The sequence below is a fragment of the Dendrobates tinctorius genome, unplaced genomic scaffold (genome assembly GCF_039654945.1).
Source record: "Dendrobates tinctorius isolate UK_male_01 unplaced genomic scaffold, ASM3965494v1 ptg000005l, whole genome shotgun sequence".
NCBI lineage: Eukaryota > Metazoa > Chordata > Amphibia > Anura > Dendrobatidae > Dendrobates > Dendrobates tinctorius.
The window spans coordinates 11,647,551-11,667,790 of NW_027361673.1; the positions used below are offsets into that span (position 1 = coordinate 11,647,551).

The following is a 20,240-nucleotide window of genomic DNA, read 5'->3' on the forward strand; positions in this document are numbered from 1 at the left end:
CTTTTTTTTTACATTTTCAGTAAAGGCCGGAGCACAGTGCGGTGATTGTCTAATTTGTTGCTTTTAGTGCTGTGCCATATAAAATTATAGCTAACACAAAAGCCGTACTGACATATCAGCTTCTGTCAAGCCAAAAATATACTGCATGTGATCCTGGTGTATGACGTGATTCACATTGTTGTTTTAGGGACTTTATTGGACAGTATTCAGTATGGAAGAGCGAATGAGCCACAAACATCTCGCTTCAGATACTTACGATCTGTTGCCATGCCAACGGCGATGCACTTTTTGAAGCGACATTCTTGGCACTGATTTCTCGTTACTTTGTCTATCACACATTTTCCTTCATATTTACATGAATAACTGGGGTGAAGGTTCTTCTGAATAGTTCTTCTGAAAAAGCCCTATAGATCACAAAATTCACCATTACAATGCATAGATTATCCTTATTGTGCCATTATTATATAAGTATGAGAGAAGTAGGTCACTTTGGTGCTCTTAAAACATCCTTAAAGGGATTGTCTAGTGAAAACAAGTTATCACCTATCTGCTAGATGACTGATAACTTGCAGATCGGTGCTTGTTCCATCGCTGGGACCTGCACCGCTCAGCAGATGGAGGAATTTTTATCTCCGATGGGGAGCTTCTATTTCCATTACAAAATGGCGCGCCAGGTCGAACACCCGACTGCCACTTCAGTCCAATAGGCAATCAATGGAGCATGCGTATTGCCGCTCCTTTCTAACAGGGGTAAGAGTTCCCTAGTTCTGCTGATGAGTGCAGGACCCAGCCGACGGATTTCCACTGATTAACAAATTATCACCTATCTTGTGAACCACTGATAACTGGTTTTCACCAGAGAGCCCCTTTAAGCTTAGAAATATAACTGCTAATAGGGTATAAAAATGTAATAAAATACATTTGGTTGCATCACACATATCTTGGACAAGGTTCGCTACATGGCACTGCTGTATACCACAGCCTCAAATCATGCAGCCGCGGGGACTCGGAACATAATATACGAGCACGTTCAGATGCCTGGATAACGCTAAGCATGCTCAGATAAGATGTTATCTGAGCACGTTCATTCATCACTAGTAAGAATGGTGAAAAACACTTAAAATAATCATGAAACAATACAAGTGACCGACTGGTACAAAAAGAGAGAGGACCCTGTCCCTGAGGGTTTGCAGTCTACAAGATTCCTCAACATGGCACCTGCCTGGTGAGCTCCTGAGATACATAGGGTTGTACCAAAGATATGAGGAACGGCTCACCGTTGTTGCCACAATGTTCAATTTGCAAACGATAGCTCCTTTTTTCTCTGATTCTTATTCAGAACTTACAAGTGTCAGTAAAAGAGCGGGGAAAGACTCACTTTTAAAAAAAAAAAAGGGGGTTTGCCAACTTCAGAGAACACCACCCATCACTAAACATCTGGGAAACACTGTTTGCATATTGCTCCCATCTCAAAAATGGAAAATTATAATTTCTTCTTGCAGAAATGTCACTTTTTAGGATTCTTTCACTAGACCGATATACATATTGTTTAACGTTTTTAATGATTGAAGGATAGTCCATAAATATCTAATAGATTGGGAATTACGCCTATGTTCACAGAGAGCAGTGCATACAAACGACTTTTCCATTCACACTGTCCACAAGACCTGAGTTTGGACCCTCTTTCTCGGGATCCAAGAAGTATCAATTCTCCTTGCGGAGAGTGGCATGTTAAGCATGCCAAGATGAGGAGACTGAGGGCTCATACTCACTTGCAAGAGACTCGCACGATTCTCGTACTAGTCTCGCATGAAAACCTGGCACTGCCGCCGGCAATTGGACCGGAGCATGCGGCTGCATAGAAATACATGTAGCCGCAAGCTCCGGTCCGAGTACCGGTGGCAGTGCCAAGTTTTCAAACGTGCGAGTCTCTTGCAAGTGGGAATGAGCCCTTAAAGCTGCAATGCTCCTCTGGTAAATATGAAAATAGTCTCTTCAGAGAGGACGAGGACTAGAACTCTATTGCCACCTCTTGGAGGTAGCAATCCTAAAAGTCAATGTCGGCCCTTTAACGTGCCTTATCACATGACTTTGGATAAAAGCCAAACTCAGACCCTCAATCACGAAATACATCAGGCCACAGTGGTGGGGCCTGCACCTGTTGATATGCTGACATTTCTAAGATGGCAATAGCCCTTGAATTTTACTTTAATAGATATTTAATGTCTTGGAAATATAGATATATTTATACTGCAATCAATTAAGGCACATTGTTCGCTCTCATGTGATCTCTCTGTGACAAATTAGGGGACTTGATATGTTAACACGCTGGCAAAAACTTCCCATTCATTTGCAGGGAACCTGCAGAAATCAATGCACATGCTGCAAAAACAACCCTGTGCAGATCAATGAAACAGAACGCATGAATCAGGTTTGTGCAATAAGTCTGTTGTACCTGAAAATGTCATTACAAGCCTGTAGGTATTCCGGTAGACACATAACAGTGTCATAAAAATTTGAAAGATCCTATATACACAATAAGAGAAAAATTTGGACACATCTACCCATACAAGGGGTTTATTTATTTTTCACTTTTTTTTTTTTTTTTTTACTAATTTTTGAATAATAATAAGACATGGGAACTAAGAATTAATACAAGCGGAATAATACAGTGATGAAAAAAGAAAATACAGAAAATACAGGAAACTATCCTCTATTTTATATTCCTTGAGGTAGCCAATGTTTGGCTTGCTAAAAACTTGCTATCAACATGACAATGACAGGTCGCATGTTGCTTGTGCTACTCTGAAAACACTGGTCTAAAACATGGTCCCCGGATTCATCACCCATCGAGCACATCTAGGATGTCATTGGTTGGGGTATGCCAGCAGCGGATCTTGATGATTTGTGTGCTCAAGTGCATTCAGCGTGACAGAATATTCATTCCTCAGACAACTATTAATAAAGTACCATATATACTTGTGTATAAGCCGAGTTTTTCAGTACATTTTTTTGTGCTGAAAACGCTGCCCTTGGCTTATACACCAGCCAATTGTCCCAGAAAGACGGTGGGAGAGCGGCAGATCAGTTGGTTACAGAGGCAGGAGCCGGCAGCTGTGGCTAAAGCCTGTGCCACTGCTAAAGAGAAATGATTATCAATTTCTCTGTAACAGCGCACATTGACAGCCACAACAGCCGGCTTCCAGCACACATCCTACTTACCTTCATGCACGCCATCGCAGCAAATTGTTCGTTCAGATGCCAGCAGCATTTCCGGTTGAGCAGTCACGTGGCCCCGCTCATTATTGTAATGAATATTCATGCCTCTCCACTCCCATAGGTGTGGAGTGAATATTCATTACCTTAATGAGCATGGCCACGTGATCGCTCGGCAAGAAAAGCTGCTGGCGCCTGAATGAGATGCAGCGAGGGTGCGAAGGCAAGGTAAGTAGGATTTTTTTTATAGGAACCATGCATACAAGGATAGGGGATAAGGAGCCATTCATACAAGGACGGGATGGGGGGAGCCATGCATACCAGGATAGGGATGAGGGGACAATGCATACCCAGCTTATACGCAAGTTAATAAGTTTACCCAAGTTTTTGTGGCAAAATTAGGTGTCTCGGCTTATACTTGGGTCGACTTATATTCGAATATATATGGTAATTGATAGGAGCCAAGGCGTGTAAGTGCATGTATTTCTGCACATTACGCTCATGCTCTATTTGTATAAATAAAAAGGTTTTTAAAATTTTGTTTCAATTTTTTAATCATTTGCATATCAGTAATATGTCTATCGATCATGCAATTTTTGTAATTTCACAACTTTTCTTTTTTGATGCTGCACTTTCCATGTGGAGGAGAGTGCATACACAGATACAGTAACACCTACAACAACATTTACTCTTAACTTCAAGCCTTAAGAGTTTAGATCAAAACCAATGTTCCATAGGGATGTCCAAACTTTTCACTGATGCTGCAATAAACTAGTACCATTTTGTGTGGAGCATATATGTCGTCACTTACCTTGCACCCTTCGCAGGTGATGCATCTATAGTGATACCCTGTAGCCTTATCTCCACACACCACACACAGTTCATCTTTATCCAAGTAGCTGGGTATGTACCCTAAAGGAAAAAAACAGTATTACAAATGCCATAATTTCAGCTAAATTTCACATTGTTTGGTACACATAACTAGCTTTTTTCACCAGCATAGACAATTTATATATAGTACCCAATAATCCGACATATCTGTAATTAATTCTACATAGTAAAGTACATAAGGGTGCATCGTATGGCCAGTGGATCTGCTTGGCAGTTAGGAAATAAAGTAGTATTGTCTCATATTAAAATAGAATATAAACAGTATGCACAGAACTTATCACTGTTTTCTTATGCTAGAAACGTTCTTAAAGGGGTTATACAACTTTTTATTATTTCTTTACAAACATCTGCGGTTTTAATATAACAAAAGGAACACTATTTGTACCCCTGGCTATCCAGGCCCTTTGGCAATGCTCCCAGTCATGTGCCCTACTACTGGTACCATGGCTCCCATCGCTGAGCTGTGATGCTAGTAAATTATGGGAATCTTTCTAAGCATATTAATGTCATGGAATAGGGGATGGTCTTTGTTAATAATGAAAAAGACTGGAATTGCTTTAAGAACATAAATAACCTGAAAATGTATTTCGAGATAACCTTCAATAAAGTCAACAACCACTGTAGTGCACTATACCCTTAATGTGCCAGAGTTCTTTAGGTATCAGTAAAATTTGTATTTTTCGACAGGTTGTAACATATACAGTGGGTACAGAAAGTATTCAGACCCCTTTAACTTTTTCATTTTTTTCTCATTAATGTACACTCTGCACCCCATCTTGGCTGAAAAGAACCAAAAACCACTCCTGTTATTTTAGCTGTGTGCTTAGGGTCATTGTCTTGTTGGAAGGTGAACCTTCGGCCAAGTTTGAGGTCCAGAGCACTCTGGAAGAGGTTTTCATCCAGGATATCTCTGTACTTAGCCGCATTCATGTTTCCTTCAATTGCAACCAGTCGTCCTGTTCCTGCAGCTGAAAAACACCCCCATAGCATGATGCTGCCACCACCATGTTTCACTGTTGGGATTGTATTGAGCAGGTGATGAGCAGTGCCTGGTTTTCTCCACACATACTGCTTAGAAATATCACCAAAAAGTTCTATCTTCATCTCATCAGACCAGAGAATCTTATTTCTCATAGTCTGGGAGTCAAGTCCAATCCGATTAATTAAACACAGCTGGACTTCAATGAAGGAGTAGAACCATCTCAAGCAGGATCACAAGGAAATGGACAGCATGTGACTTAAATATGAGTGTCTGAGCAAAGGGTCTGAATACTTATGACCATGTGATATTTTAGTTTTCTTTTTTAATGAATTTGCAAAAATTTCTACATTTCTGCTTTTTTTCAGTCAAGATGGGGTGCAGAGTGTACATTAATGAGAAAAAAAATGAACTTTTTTGAATTTACCAAATGGCTCCAATGAAACAAAGAGTGAAAAATGTAAAGGGGTCTGAATACTTTCCGTACCCACTGTATGTTACATCCATGTCTGAACATACTGCTGCAACCCTTGCCCTGGTCACTAAGTGGTGCCGCACTAATACTGTAGATACTGCTGGACGTTGGCAGCATGTGGAAGATTAGATTTTAGATTGCTGAGACTAGTTGTCCCTTTCCTGCCCATCTGTGTTTGGCTGCAGTACGCTGGTAATGTAATTAGTTCTCTGCTGGGAGCCATAGGCAGAGATCCTTACTATATAAACCCCATTGCTCCTCTGTGCTATTTTGTATATCCTGTTTTCTGACTGTCTTGTATTTTGACCACCAGCTTTCTGATTTTGTCCCTGACGTGACCTCGTGATATTGGCATTGCATGTTGACTTTTTGGCCCAGGTCCAGGGGTCCCTGTGTAAGTCCAAATCCCTATATAGGGGTTCAAGGGTGAAGGCCAGGGCAACCTCTTGAATCTGGTAAGCGGAGTTGTTTGTGCTAAGCCTGTCTGTGGAAGTCCTATTGACAGCTTTCAGGCTTCCAAGAACAGTGCACCAGTAACAAAATATATACTTAAGAGGGTTTACAGATTAATGTTTGTCAATTTACTCTCCAAATTGCCAATTTTACTTTGTTATATGTATAAAAGGTGTTCGACAGGTTAAGACAAGTTAGTCTTTGCCCATTTGAATGTACTGGAGCAAGAGATCAGCTGGAAAAATTTAAAATATTACAATAAAAAATAAATATCTAAAATATGTTTTCATTTTTATACTTTTAGTATTAATTTAGTAAACTTAATTTAAAAGCAGATTTGAAAATGAAATTTGATGAACCGGCAGCATCTGACAAGTAGCGTGCATCTCCGTGCACTTTGCCACAAGTTTTACTCCATTCAGGAACTGGAGTAAAATTCCTCATTTAACAGCTCCGTTCATCAAGAATTAGATGATTTGTGGCGTCACACATCCTTCCTGGCCCAATCTCCACCTATCGTAGTTGTGATGGTTAAAACTGGCCTGAGCAAAAATTTGGTGACTTTATTTAAAGTGATTTACTCCAGAATTATCGCTTTAATGAATCGGGGCCTATATCACCACATAATAGAAACTATTTTAATTGTTTCTATTAGAAAATAATATTGTTTCCATATTTTCATTTATACATCCTATCAAAACTGGCAGCACTTTTACTAAAAATGTGTAAGCATATTAGTATACATGTGTAGATGTATATAAATACATATGTACAGTAAAAGTTCTGCTGGATTCATTGCACATATATCTATATATACACACACATGCAGATCGATAGATAGATAGATAGATAATTTAGATGGATATATAGATATGAGATAGATACATAGATAGCAATGGATAATAGATAGCGATAGATTGATAGATAGATAAATAGATAATAGTGATAGATAAATAGAGATAGATACTATAGATAGATATGAAATAGACAGATAGAAAGATATAGATAGATAGCGATAGACAATAGATAGCGATAGATAGACAGATAGATAGATGATAGATAGTGATAGTTAGATAAATAGAGAGATAAAATAGATAGAATATTTGAGAGCTATTCAGGGCCACAGTATCTGATTCAATATTCCATGTATGGTGCTGTAGATGTGAGGCATTGGAACGTGCCATAGTGACGTTTTGACCCTTTACTCTGGAGAGGTTTTTCTCCGGTACGTAGAGATGTGAACAGACAGATACTTGAATATATGTAGTGGGCTGTGTTACACACAGAGTTGTCTTTTTATAACACTTATTCTCTAAGAGTCATTCCATTGTGACTCTTCTGATGTCCTGTAAACCCAGTGGGAAGGTTGATAGGGGACACCTGTTCTCTGGTGTTAATGAGTAGCTATAGTCTTCATTAAATTCAAATCAATGTTGATCAATAGGGACAAGCGTGTGCTTTCAGCAGCCTTCTGTCCTCATCACTGAATTAATTGCCTCTTGTAAGAAATTCAATAATGTTGATTTAACGCTAAAAATATATTTAGACTAAAGAGACATGACAGGCTCTATCTATACAATAATGTCCTTGTCACCAGTCTCCCAACGTACATACAGTCACATGATGGAAGGAGGCATAGAACTGAAAGGACATTTGAAAGTAAATTTAGATGAAAATTTTAACATGCATATAGGAAAAATTATATATAAAACTAAATATTAAACTTAAGATGTTGTAGAGCCTAAATAATAGATTTGCTATGATGCATTATTGCATTAAGATATTGCTGTGTAGAATATATACAAGCAAATGACACATTCTCTCTTATGTTTCCCTCCGGCACAGACACATTTTTGTGTAGTCGTTCCTCCGTTATGCAGTTTACAGCTCCCATAATGGGGTGTTATTACGTATTGTTTAATGACCACGAGACTAAACATATTGCTTGGTGTGAGGGTATTAATTTAGTGCGCAGCCGGAATTAAATAGAAAACAAAAAACAGTATTATCCAAAAACAATTGAAGAATCAGAACACATAATTGGAAATGATGAAGATAAAAGCAGCTGAAGAAACAATTGTCACAGGGAAACCTCCGGTGTGACTTCTCTGCCGGCTGCAGAAAAGAAAGTTTTGGACAGAAAGTTCCATCGGAATAAATGCTGTATAATGACTATATTTCTTTTTACGTCTAGAGAACTATTATATTACATATTTTATCTCCCCGCTCAATAAATGTCTTGTATTGTTTTGTGTAACGTTAACAGTCTTGTTATATCTGGATTTTTCAGCATGGAATAAATCTGAACACAAAAATGCTAAATCGTTCAGTATAAACCGAGGTATTAAGAGAAAGAAACAGTATGATAATAGTTATTCTGCAGAATGAAAATCAAGACTGCACAATTACTAGGTATTTAGCAGAAAGTAAGATAGAGCAGCTTCCAGGTATTGCTGTGTAACGGCTGACGGACACTTCTCTATGTGAATGTTGTATAGTCAGTAATATTATATGTATGTGAAAAATAGGGGTTAATTACACAAAAACACCAGCGTCAAGCATCTCCACTTCTATACGGGTGACGGAATTCAGCAGCACAAAGCGCCCTTGTTGCAGCTGTCGCTCAGTGCGCACCGAGACCCCCCAATTTCGCTCTCGCTTTTGTGCTCCCTAATGAAGGGTCGTCTGAAGAATAGCACAAATTTCAAATTGCATCAAAGAAATTCTCTCGGGCAGAGAAATAAAAAAAAAAACATTTTAATCTCCTAGCAACACGGACAACGTCTTTTGGCTGATTACAGACGGGCTCGGAAGGACAGATATGTGTTAAATCAAATTTGCAACTTTAAAGATCCAAGGCAGGTGAGCAGACATGCAAAAAAAAAAAAAACACTTATTAAAAACATGGAAAGACAAAAGCGTCCCTACCTTTTTTCTGGGAGAACATCGGAGACTGCCCCTGTGAAAAAGTTGCTTTTTCCTCAGAGAAATACTCGGGTTGGTTGTACGAATTCAGGGCCATGTCCATTTCTGAGTACTCGCTTTTAAACATGTTTCCAGGGTAACTGGAAGTATAAGCCTGATTCACCGCCCAGGCCTGATCCATATATATATTATTGTTGTGTAGGACATAAGCCTCACAAGAGCTGTAGGTCTCGCTATCTTCTATATAGGTGCAGTGCTCGGGGGGCTGCATGCAGAAGGCGTTAGATGCACACTGGGGCATTTCGTACATTTCTTGAAGGCAGTAGTTCATTTTGATATCCAGGGTGAGCTTCTACTTTACGTATGCACCACACACACACACGAGCAGGTACACACATGGAACGAGGGGAGAAAATGATGAATATACAATACAAACTGAAGCCTGTCTCAAAGCGAAGCACCCTGGTATGATTTGGAGCAGCACCTTGTGTGCTGAGATCCTATTTATATCTAGGATGTTACTGAGAAGTCAAACATGTTGGAAAAGAGATTTATGACAGTTTAAGGTCCTAATCTATGAGCCACGGCTAAATCCTAGGAAGATGGCTTCACAGACAGGTAGCAGAAGGTATTAGAGCCACAACACAAGGCGGGCAGACCACAATCTGGACTTTATTTAAGTTTGGGTAGTAACTTTGAGCAGTCATATTCAAGACCCATCAGGGTGACATATTCTTGACAACTTAAAAAGCAAAGCCTAAGTGAGTCAGAGGGCTGCATAAAATCCTAAAATCAATAGGCTGAGGTTTTAACTCTATCCTTAAAGAAACTCAATAGGAAAAACCTATATGACCCATACCAGAATCTAAAAGGTGAACATTGTAACCACATAATCCACAATCAGTTCTATTGATTTGGCGTTACAGCATTAACCTTCTGCATGATGGCAGGTATTGATTGCCATTCATGGACTGTCTTCATCCACCCATCAAAAAGCATAGAAAAAAAATCTATTGATAATGAATACTATCATGAAGTGCTAATGATTATGCATGGGGGAAGTATGGTGTTGTGTAGATTAAAAGTTTATACATTTTCTAAGAAATGTTTTTTAATGCAAGTTTGTTATCATAAGGTGGCATAGACCCAGCTGCACATTTTCAACCTATCCTAATGCCATGCCACTTCTGCAGACAACAGCACTATGAAATGAACAAATTGGTGGAAAAGAACATAGAAAATGGGCTAATAATGCAAGCAGACATCTCACCAATAAATAACTTTACATCAATCATACACACTAGATATCCACAACCTTATAACAAGTTACAATTCCATATTTTGATGGAAATTAGAAAAGAACTAAAGAACATAAAACCTGTTAATAACTCCACGCTGTCCGGCTGGTGTAAAGCACATGCGGGTTACAGGCACATTCTGTCACTAGGCAGTGATACAAACACTGGCGCTGTGCATTTCTCCACATGGCACATTCACCTATCAAAGAGTACGGCTTGTCCTAAAGAATAAAAATGTACCGCCAAAGCTAGATAGATACCGCTGAGAGGAGCGCATGCTCAGTACTGAAGACCACCCCTGAAACCTGGGCCACCTGGATGCCGGCTTCTGTATGCAGTTGTGGTTCCAGTGTATACAGATACATAACATTTTACGATTTTAACAGTTGACTATTTAGGTTGGGTACCGCGCTATTAGGAGAATACCTCAAACTATGAGTGCATATTTACTCAAATTGAGGCAAAGGACCCTTTAAGGGTATAGGGCCTCAACTAAATACTCACCTGTTAAAAGGAGTCTATCAGCAAATCGTGACCGTTCAATCAAGCACATGTTGTTGGCGCAAACTTGGCATGGCCAAACTGTCCAATGCTCCTTCCCACCTACTGTTTTACATCTATCTCTGCCCTCCTCTTCCTTGATTGACAGCTCTGGCTTTATACAAAGGAGCAGAGATAAGAGGAAAACAAGTAGGTGGGAAGGTGCACTAAACTGGCAAATTCCAAGGGTGCAATAAGCACCTGTGCATAGTTTGAACAGTCATTTTGTGATCCCAGACTCTCTTTAACCTCTTCATACACTTTGACGTACCCATATGTCATGGTTGGGGTTTCCGACCTTTGACTTATGGGTACATTATTGTGATTGGCGAGGCACAGTGCTGGGAGCTTGCCGTACGTGATGGCCAAGCTCCGGCTGTCATGGCCATGAGTGATGCCTGTACTGCTCAGGGCCACTTAACACCCTAAATGCAGTGGTCGATAGCAGTCGAAGCATTTAGAAGGCTGGGAGAGGGAGCTCCCACTCACTTCCAATCAGCGACCCATGTCATTGTGAGGGCCCGATCATTGGCATGGCAACCAGAGGTCATCATGACGATCTCTGGGGTTTGCCAGCTATGGAAGCCTTGTTAGACCATGCCAGGAGACTGGTCTAAGAGGCTTCATTGTCAGTGTTACACTGACAGGTACTGTATAATGCATTGCAGTGCTGGTATATTGCAATGCACAATATCAGAGGTTAGAGTAATAAAGGTTAAAGTCACAAGGAGGGACTAAGGCTATGTGCACACAGTGCAGATTTATCTTCGTTTTTTTCTGACCCAAAACCGCAGCGTGTGCACATACCCTAAGTGAAAAGTTAAAAAAAAGTAAAAAAAAAAAATTAAAAAATATGTTTTAAAAATATCACAAAATAAACAAATTTAAAAAATATTATACCAATAAATACATATATTTATATAAAAACAAAAATAAACAAAGTACACATATTTGGAATTGCTGCGTCTGGAATGACCTGACCTATAAAACTATCACACTAGTTAATCCCTTCAATGAACACAATAAAAAAGTGGCATAAAAATAAGCTTTTTCATCATACCTCTGAAAAAAGTGGAATAAAACGCGATCAAAAAGTCAAATGGGAATAAAAATAGTATGGTTGAAAATGTCATCTTGTCCCGAATGGATCCCTCAAGGTTTTCTTTTATATCACGTCATTCGAAGATTTAGATGGAAACTCTGATGTACAGTGGCTGGCAAAAGTATTCATCCCTTTGGCTTTTTACCTATTTTGTTACATTAAAACCTGTGTTTAAATATTTTTTTAATCTGATTTATGTGTGATGCATCAGCACTAAATAGTCTAAGTTGGTGAAGTGAGAAAAATCTAGGCAAAAATTAAATTTATGGGATCAAATAACAAAAAATTGGCATGTGCATATGTATTCACTCTTTTTGCTATGAAGCCCCTATAACCTTATATACAAGCCAAGTTTTTCAGGACTTTTTTTGTGCTGAAAACGCCCCCCCTTGGCTTTTACACGAGTCACTGTCCCAGAAGTTGGCGAGGGAGGGGGAGCTGCGGAGCAGCGGGTTACAGGAGGCAGGAGCCGGTGGCTGCAGCTGTAACTGTGCCCGCTGCTAAAGAGAAATTAATATTCACTGCACTGGCAATGAATAGTCATTTCTCTTATAGCACGCACAGTTACAGCCGCAGCCACCAGCTTCCAGCAGCTGTAAAAAAAAAACCTCCTACTTACCTTCACTGTGCACCCTCACAGCATCTTGTTCCAGCTTCCAGCAGCGGCTGAGTGATCATGTGTCCCCGCTGAGTGGAGAGAGGTGAATATTCATTACCTTAATGAGAAAGGACATGTGATCACCTGGCCGCGGGAGCTGCTGGAAGACAGAACAACAGGATGCTGCAAGGGCGCACAGGGAAGGTAAGTAGGAGGTGTTTTTATTCTTTTCTCATGGGGGTCCATGCATACAAGGATAGCAATGATAAACTATGCAAACAAGGATAGGGATGAGGAGCCATGCATACCAGGATAGGTATGAGGAGTCATGCAGACAAGGACAGGGACAAGGAGCCATGCATACAAGGACAGGGATGAGGACCGATGCATACCAAGACAGGGATGAGGACCCATGCAGACAAGGATGGGGATAAGGAGCCTTGCATACAAGGATAGGGATGAGGAACCATGCATACCAGGATAGGGATGAGGAACCATGCATACAAGGATAGGGATGAGGAGACAATGCATACCGACTTATACTCGAGTCAATACGTTTTCCCAGTTTTTCATGGCAAAATTAGGTGTCTCGGCTTATACATGAGTATATACGGTAATTTCTGGTGGAAGCAAGTACCTTCATAAGTGAAATATGCTTAGTGAAAGGAAGTCCACTTGTGTGCAATCTAAGTGTCACATGGTCTATCAGTATATCCACACCTTTTTTGAAAGTCCACAAAGACTGCAACCGTATTAAGCAAGAGGCACCACTAACCCAAAAAACACCATGAGGACCAAGGAAACCTCCAAACAAGTCAGGGATAAAGTTGTTGAGAAGTACAAGTCAGGGTTGAGTTATAAAAAATATCACAATCTCTCATGATCCCCCAGAGTGCTATCAAATACATTGACATCAAATGGAAAGAACATGGTACCACAACAAAACTGCCAAGTGAGGGCCACCCACTAAAACTCTCGGACTGGCTAGGAGGGCATTAATCAGAGAGGAAGCACAGAAATCAAAAGTAACCCTGAAGGAGCTGCAGAGTTCCCAAGCAGCAACAGTATCTGTCCATATGACCACAATAAGCTCTACTCCATACAGGTGGCATTTATGAAAGACTGGGCAGAAAAAAGTCTTTACTTACACACAAAAATTGAAAGGCTTGTTTTGAGTTTTCCATAAGACATATGGTAGACTACTCAACAGTATGGAGGAAGGTGCTGTGGTAAAATGAGACCAAAATTGAACTTTTTGGCCACCAAGGTAAACACAGTGTCTGGTGTCAAACCAACACAGCTCTTCACTCCAAGAACATCATCCTCACAGTGAGATATGGTGGTGGCAGGATCATGCTGTAGGGATGTTTTTAAGCAGCAGCAGTGATATGGAAAATGGTCCGAATAGAGGAGAAGATGGATGGTGCAAAATACAGGGATATTCTTGAGCTAAACCTGTTTCAGTTTGTCATTGATTTGAGAGTGGGAAGAAGGTTCACCTTCCAACAAAATAATGACCAAAAGCATACTGCTAAAGCAACACTCAAATGGTTTAAGGGGAATGGGTGAATGTTTTGAAGTGTCATAGTCAAAGCCCAAAACGTTATCAAATTGAAAATCTGTGGCAGAGGTCAATAGGGCAGAGCAGTGCACCTGCGCTGGAGCCGCAACAGGCAGGAATGAAGAGGATGTCATCGCTGCAAGATGGGAGGCGCCGGACCGGACCGTGACTCCCTCCGGACCCGAACCGGACCCGGACCTCCCCTGGGTGAGTATAATATAACTCGTTTTTCTTATCTTTCAGGTTACATTACAGAATGCTGAACAGAAATGATGGTACCCCTGAAAATAATGTGACAAAAGGGACATGTTAAATCAAGGTGTGTCCACTAATTAGCATCAGAGGTGTCTACAATCTTGGAATCAGTGAGTGGGCCTGTATAGAGGGCTACAGATACTCACTGTGCTGTTTGGTGACATGGTGTGTATCACACTAAACATGGACCAGAGGAAGCGAAGAGAAGAGTTGTCTCAGGAGATTAGAAACAAAATTATTGACAAACATATTAAAAGTAGTTAAAGTTATAAGACCATCTCCAAGCAGCTTGATGTTCCTGTGACTACAATTGCACATATTATTCACAAATTTAAGCTCCATGGGACTGTAGCCAACCTCCCTGGAGGTGGCTGCAGGAGGAAAATGGATGACAAATCAAAGAGACGGATAATAAGAACGGTAACAAAAGAGACCAGAAAAATTCTAAACAGATTAAAGGTCAACTGCAAGCTCAAGGAACATCAATGTCAGATTGCCCCATCCGTCGCTGTATGAGCCAAAGTTGACTTCAAGGGAGACGACCAAGGACATGATTGTTGAATAAAATCATAAAAATCCAAACTGGAATTTGAAAACTACATGTTGAAAAGCCACAAAGTTTCTGGGAGAATGTCCTAAGGACAGATGAGACAAAAATGGAACTTTTTGGCAAGGAACATCAGCTCTGTGTTCACAGATGGAAAAATGAAGCATATCAAGAAAAGAACACTGTCCCTACTGTGAAACATGGAGGAGGCTCTGTTATTTTCTGAGGCTGCTTTGCTGCATCTAGCACAGGGTGTCTAGAATGTGCAGGGTACAATGAAATTTCAAGACTATAAATAGATTCTAGAGATAAATGTGCTGCACAACTTCAGAAAGCTTGGTCTCAGTTGCAGGTCATGGGTCTTACAACAGGATAATGGTCCAAAACACACAGCTAAAAACACCCAAGAATGGCTAAGAGGAAAATATTGGACTATTCTGAAGTTCGATCCTGTGAGCCCTGAGCTAAATCCTATTGAACATCTTTGGAAAAAACTGTAACATGCCGTCTGGAAAAGGCAACCTTCAAACACGAGACAACTGAAGCAGTTTGCTCTTGAGGAGTGGGCCAAAATACCTGTAGAGAGGTGCAGAAGTCTCATTGACAGTTACAGGAATCATTTGATTGCAGTGATTGCCTCAAAAGGTTGTGCAACAAAATGTTAAGTTAAGGGTACCATCATTTCTGTCCAGGCCTATTTCATGAGTTTTATTTATTTTTTCTGTGGAAGCATGGTTTAAAAGCAATGACAGGCTTTCATTTTTTCATTTTCATAGATATTTGATTTAGTATTACGTTTGTTAGATTCAAGTTATTTCTGTGACTATTGTGGGTTTTTCTGTCATTACACGAGGGGTACCAACAATTTTGACCACATGTATATCCAAAGTGATTTGCAGCTGTAAAAGGAGGCTTTACAAAGTAATGACTTTAGGGGGGTGAATAGTAATGCTCACTCAAGCTTTCTGTTGTTTAGTCCTATTTGTTGTTTGCATCACAATGAAAAGGAAATAAAATGTTTACAGTTGTAGGCATATTCTTTATATAAACTTATGTAAAACCCTCAAAAAAGCAGTGAAATTCTAGGTTGTGAGGAAGCAATTCCACTGTAAGTGCTCGGCACAGAGCGCAGGATAAATGTGATCCAAAATGTTATGTAAAACATAACCCAGGATATGGACTCTATAGTGGCACATGGGCGTTGTCTGGCTTGTTACAGAGTGTCGATACAGGCTGCATGATTACTACATATAATTAAAGGAGTAATTTTGTTGAGAAATTGTAGTATAATATTTAATTCCTTATTTATTATTAAATACAATTATATGAACTTTGTAACCTAGTGTATAATGATGTTCTTAGCCTAAAAATTCCTCACATTGGAGGCATTCTCTTTTATAACATAAATTTTGTCATGTGGAAAATAATAAAGTAAATGTAATTTTTTGCAATTGTATTGGTATATTGTGCTTTTTTTGGTCACCTTCTCTTGAAGTAGAAAATATAGGAGACCAATTGGATTTCTATACTTTTGTGAAAATGCAAAATTTGGGGCTAAAGCAAAATTTTTTGGGGAAAAATACATGGCTTTAATTTCTGAAAAGCAACTGAAGGGTTCATAAACTTCTTGAATGTGGTTTTGAACACTTTGAGGGGTGTGGTTTTCAGAATGGTGTCACTTTTGTGAATTTTCTGGCCGCTCAAAGTCACTTCAAATATGATGTAGTCCCTAAAAAAAAGGTTTGGTCAACTATTAACCCTTTCAACTTCCAAACAAAAAAAATATGTTTCAAAAATGATTGTGATGTAAAGTAGACATGAGGGAAATATTATTTATTAACTATTTTTGGGATATAACTATCTGGTTTAAGGGTATAAAAATGAAAAGTTTGAAAATTGTAAAATTCAAATATTTTGACAAATAAACACAAAAAATATCGACCTAAATTTACCAATAACATAAAGTACAATGTGTTACAAAAAACATTCTCAGAATCACTGGGATCTGTTGAAGCGTTCCAGAGTTATTACCTCATAAAGTGACACCGGTCAGAATTCATTTGTCCTGGTCAGGAAGGTGAAAATGGGCTGCTGGGGTTAAACTAATAAAACCTTATGTATGTATGCATACACCTACCAAAGAGGACAATGCATTTTCAATATTATACACTTTCCATAGAAATTAGATTACTTTTACCAAGAAGAGAGGCTGCTCAAAACATTCTCAGGTATACGGGATGCCACGTTACAGATCTAGCATATACAGATCCATAAGGTTTTATTAGTTTAAAGGGAGTCTTTCAGCAAAAAATGACTGTTCGAACCAAGCCCAGGTTTTCAGTGCACCACTGGAGTGGCCAGTTTGTTGCACCTTCCCACCGACTTGTTTTACGTCTAACTGCACTCCACTAGGTAAAGCCAAAGCTGTCAATTTAGGAAGAGGAGGGAGAAAATAGAGGGAAAACAAGTCGATGGGAAGGTGCACTGAACTGTATGGCCACTCCAAGGGTGCATCAAACATGTGTGCTTGGTTTGAATGGTCACTTTGTGTTGACAAATTCCCTTTAAATTAATAAAACCTTATCTATCTGTATATTCAAGATCTGTATTTGTATACAGAGAAAAGCATCCAGGATATTCGAGTTACAGGGGTTGTCTAGAGCTGCTGTTCCTCTTAGTAGCAGTCATCTAACTTTTATGGGAAGTGTATAATATTGAATATGCTTTGTTCTCCATGGTAGGTGCATGTGTCACATGGAGACTTAAAGGGAATCTGTCAGCAGGTTTTTGCTATGTAAACTGAAGAAAGCAAGCTGTAGGAGTTAAAACACAGATTTCTGCAATGCCTCTCTTATCAAGCAGGTGCTTTTGTTTGCTTGTAATTAGTGATAAGCGAGTATATACTCGTTGCTTTTCCTGAGCATGCTCGGGTGATCTCTGAGTATTTTGGTGTGCTCAGAGATTTAGTGTTTCCCGAAGTAGCTGCATGATTTGTGGCTGCTGGACAGCCTGAATACATGTGGGGATTCTCTAACAAACAGGCATTCCTCACATGTTTTCAGCCTGTCCAGCAGACGCAAATCATGCAGCTACTTCGGGAAACACTAAATCTCTGACCACACCAAAATACTCGGAGACCACCCGAGCAACGAGTATACTCGCTCATCACTACTTGTAATGATTGTTTTAGCACCAGGAGCTGATCACTTGCTGGATACAGCATAAAATTTCATTAGAGTTGGAAAGCTGCAGATTTCTTTTCTACATATCATCCATAAGCGGGATGTGATTCCTTTCTACCCCCCCACATTACATGGTTTGTTAAAATGGTGCTGATCCACTATCTTCTTTACTAAAAATATTGGGGACAGGGTAGTGACTAAATACTGGTAATACACATTTTGTCAACATTTTGGCCATAATCAGGGCTTTCTTATTTTCTGCTAAAACCTGTCGCCAGTGTTTAATTTTACTATTTCTACTACCCCTTAAGTATTCTGTTATTTTTGTTGTTTTTTCAATCCACCAGTTTCCAGAAATATGTGCCTTTATATTAAGTGAACCCATCTGATAATTTGTATGGTCTTTATAGTATTTCTGATGTGTTTTCTAAAAAAAAAAATTCCCATAGCATAAGACTGGCCCACTGGAGTACTAGCAAATCTTATAATTGGTCAAGGGACCAAAATAATAATCGCTATTGCCACCAGTGGCTGATACATGCTTGGCCTGCTGAAAAATTATTTTGAGAAGCACTAATGAAGTTGAACTCACCGATTTTGAGGGAACTGTCTATCTAGTGTGTCTGGGGACCAAAGCTACTCGTGATAACAGATGTTGGGGGAAGGATGTTAGATTTTAACATGAAGGTCCTGTTTCCCTATGAGTTACTCAATTTCCTTTTCAGAATACATGCATGTACAGTCAAAATAAGCGTGCATGTATGAGGGTGAAGTTAAAAGAAATAGATATTTACCATATGTATGAGCACTTTGGGTCCAACTGATTCACATTGAATTTTCAGTGCAGTAGTGGTTCGTACAGCTGTGATACTTATGAAGAGTTTCAGTGTTAGTATATCTATTAGTGATAGAGAGTTGAGCGACTTTGGTTGGATCGGGTTTCATGAAACAAAATTTGAGTCGGATGAAACTGGTCCGACTAGGGCAAAAAAAGTCGGAGTTTCGTCCGAAACGCGACCCCAATGCAAGTCAATGGGGAACGACTTTTATTCCCCATTGACTTGCATTGGGGTCGGGTTTCGGACGAAACTCCGACTTTTTTTGCCCTAGTCGGACCAGTTTCATCCGACTCAAATTTTGTTTCATGAAACCTGATCCGACCAAAGTCGCTCAACTCTAGTGATAGGCGATCGTGCTCGGATAGCGTGTTATCAGAGCATGCTCTGGTGTTATCCAAGTATCTTGAGCGTGCTCGAATAATATGTTTGAGTCCCTGCGGCTGCATGATTCGCATCTATTAGACAGTCACAACACATGCAGGGATTGACTGAATACTGTGAGGGAATCTAAGTATGGGTTGCGGCTGTCTAATAGACGCGAATCATGCAGCCGCGGGGACTCGAACATATTATTCGAGCACGCTCAAGATACTCGGATAACACCTGAGCGTGCTCGGATAACACGATATCCAAGCAAAGAAGCATATAGTAATCCTCTATAAAATTTACAATCCCTTCATACAACGAATACAAAACCTACAAAGTTAAAAAAAAAAAGTGATGGAATATATTATTATCCCATGTGTTCTCACAAATACAATAATTCTGAAAGGTAAACTCCATGTACAGTATCTGTCTACAAATAAACATAAATGACCCAAATGTAGCGTTCAAACATTTGGCTTAATTATACAGTTGGTTTTCTTATACAGAATTAATTATATGGAAACAAAAGCTTATAGTTTAAATATGTAGCAGAACATTTCAACTGAATAATGCTATTCCGATGATTATGATTCTGGTTTCAATAATGTTTCATCACAGTCATTTTGCAGCTCAGAAACTGATTTTATAGCACAACAGCTCATATATTTCAACATCTCATTTCTGTGAAGTGAACCTGTCAGTATGATTTTACCACTGAAACTAGACTGTATAAGTCATAAAATAATAAAAAATGATACTTCTTTATACTTATAAATCACACTTTGAAGCCACATGTAAATCAAAGCACCACTTTAGCACTTTTTTTATTTCAGCGCTGGTGTGGCGTCACTACTCCATGTCCCCTACCCCTAGTAAGATACATACCAGTTGCAGTCTTCTGCTTTTCCCAGCACTGACATGGTCCTGCTCCACCATCTCGTGATTATAAGTCAGAGGTAACAGTCACTAGCTCTCATTGTAAGTCTATGAGAACCTCATTCTGGCTCTCGCCC

At 39.6% G+C, this 20,240-nt stretch overlaps 1 protein-coding gene across 4 annotated transcripts in view; it reads right to left on the reverse strand.

The window, feature by feature from the left end:
* THRB (thyroid hormone receptor beta) overlaps positions 1-20,240 on the reverse strand; it is a 448,771-nt gene that overhangs the window by 21,258 nt on the left and 407,273 nt on the right. For 3 of the 4 annotated variants that reach the window (XM_073568345.1, XM_073568354.1, XM_073568358.1), the window contains 2 exons: positions 4,028-4,128; positions 257-404 (listed from right to left, as the gene is read on the reverse strand). In XM_073568345.1, the coding sequence (XP_073424446.1) occupies positions 257-404; positions 4,028-4,128 (249 nt within the window). Of the gene's footprint in view, positions 1-256; positions 405-4,027; positions 4,129-8,942; positions 9,662-20,240 lie in introns of those variants that run through there. The other variant, XM_073568359.1, reaches the window with a different exon arrangement.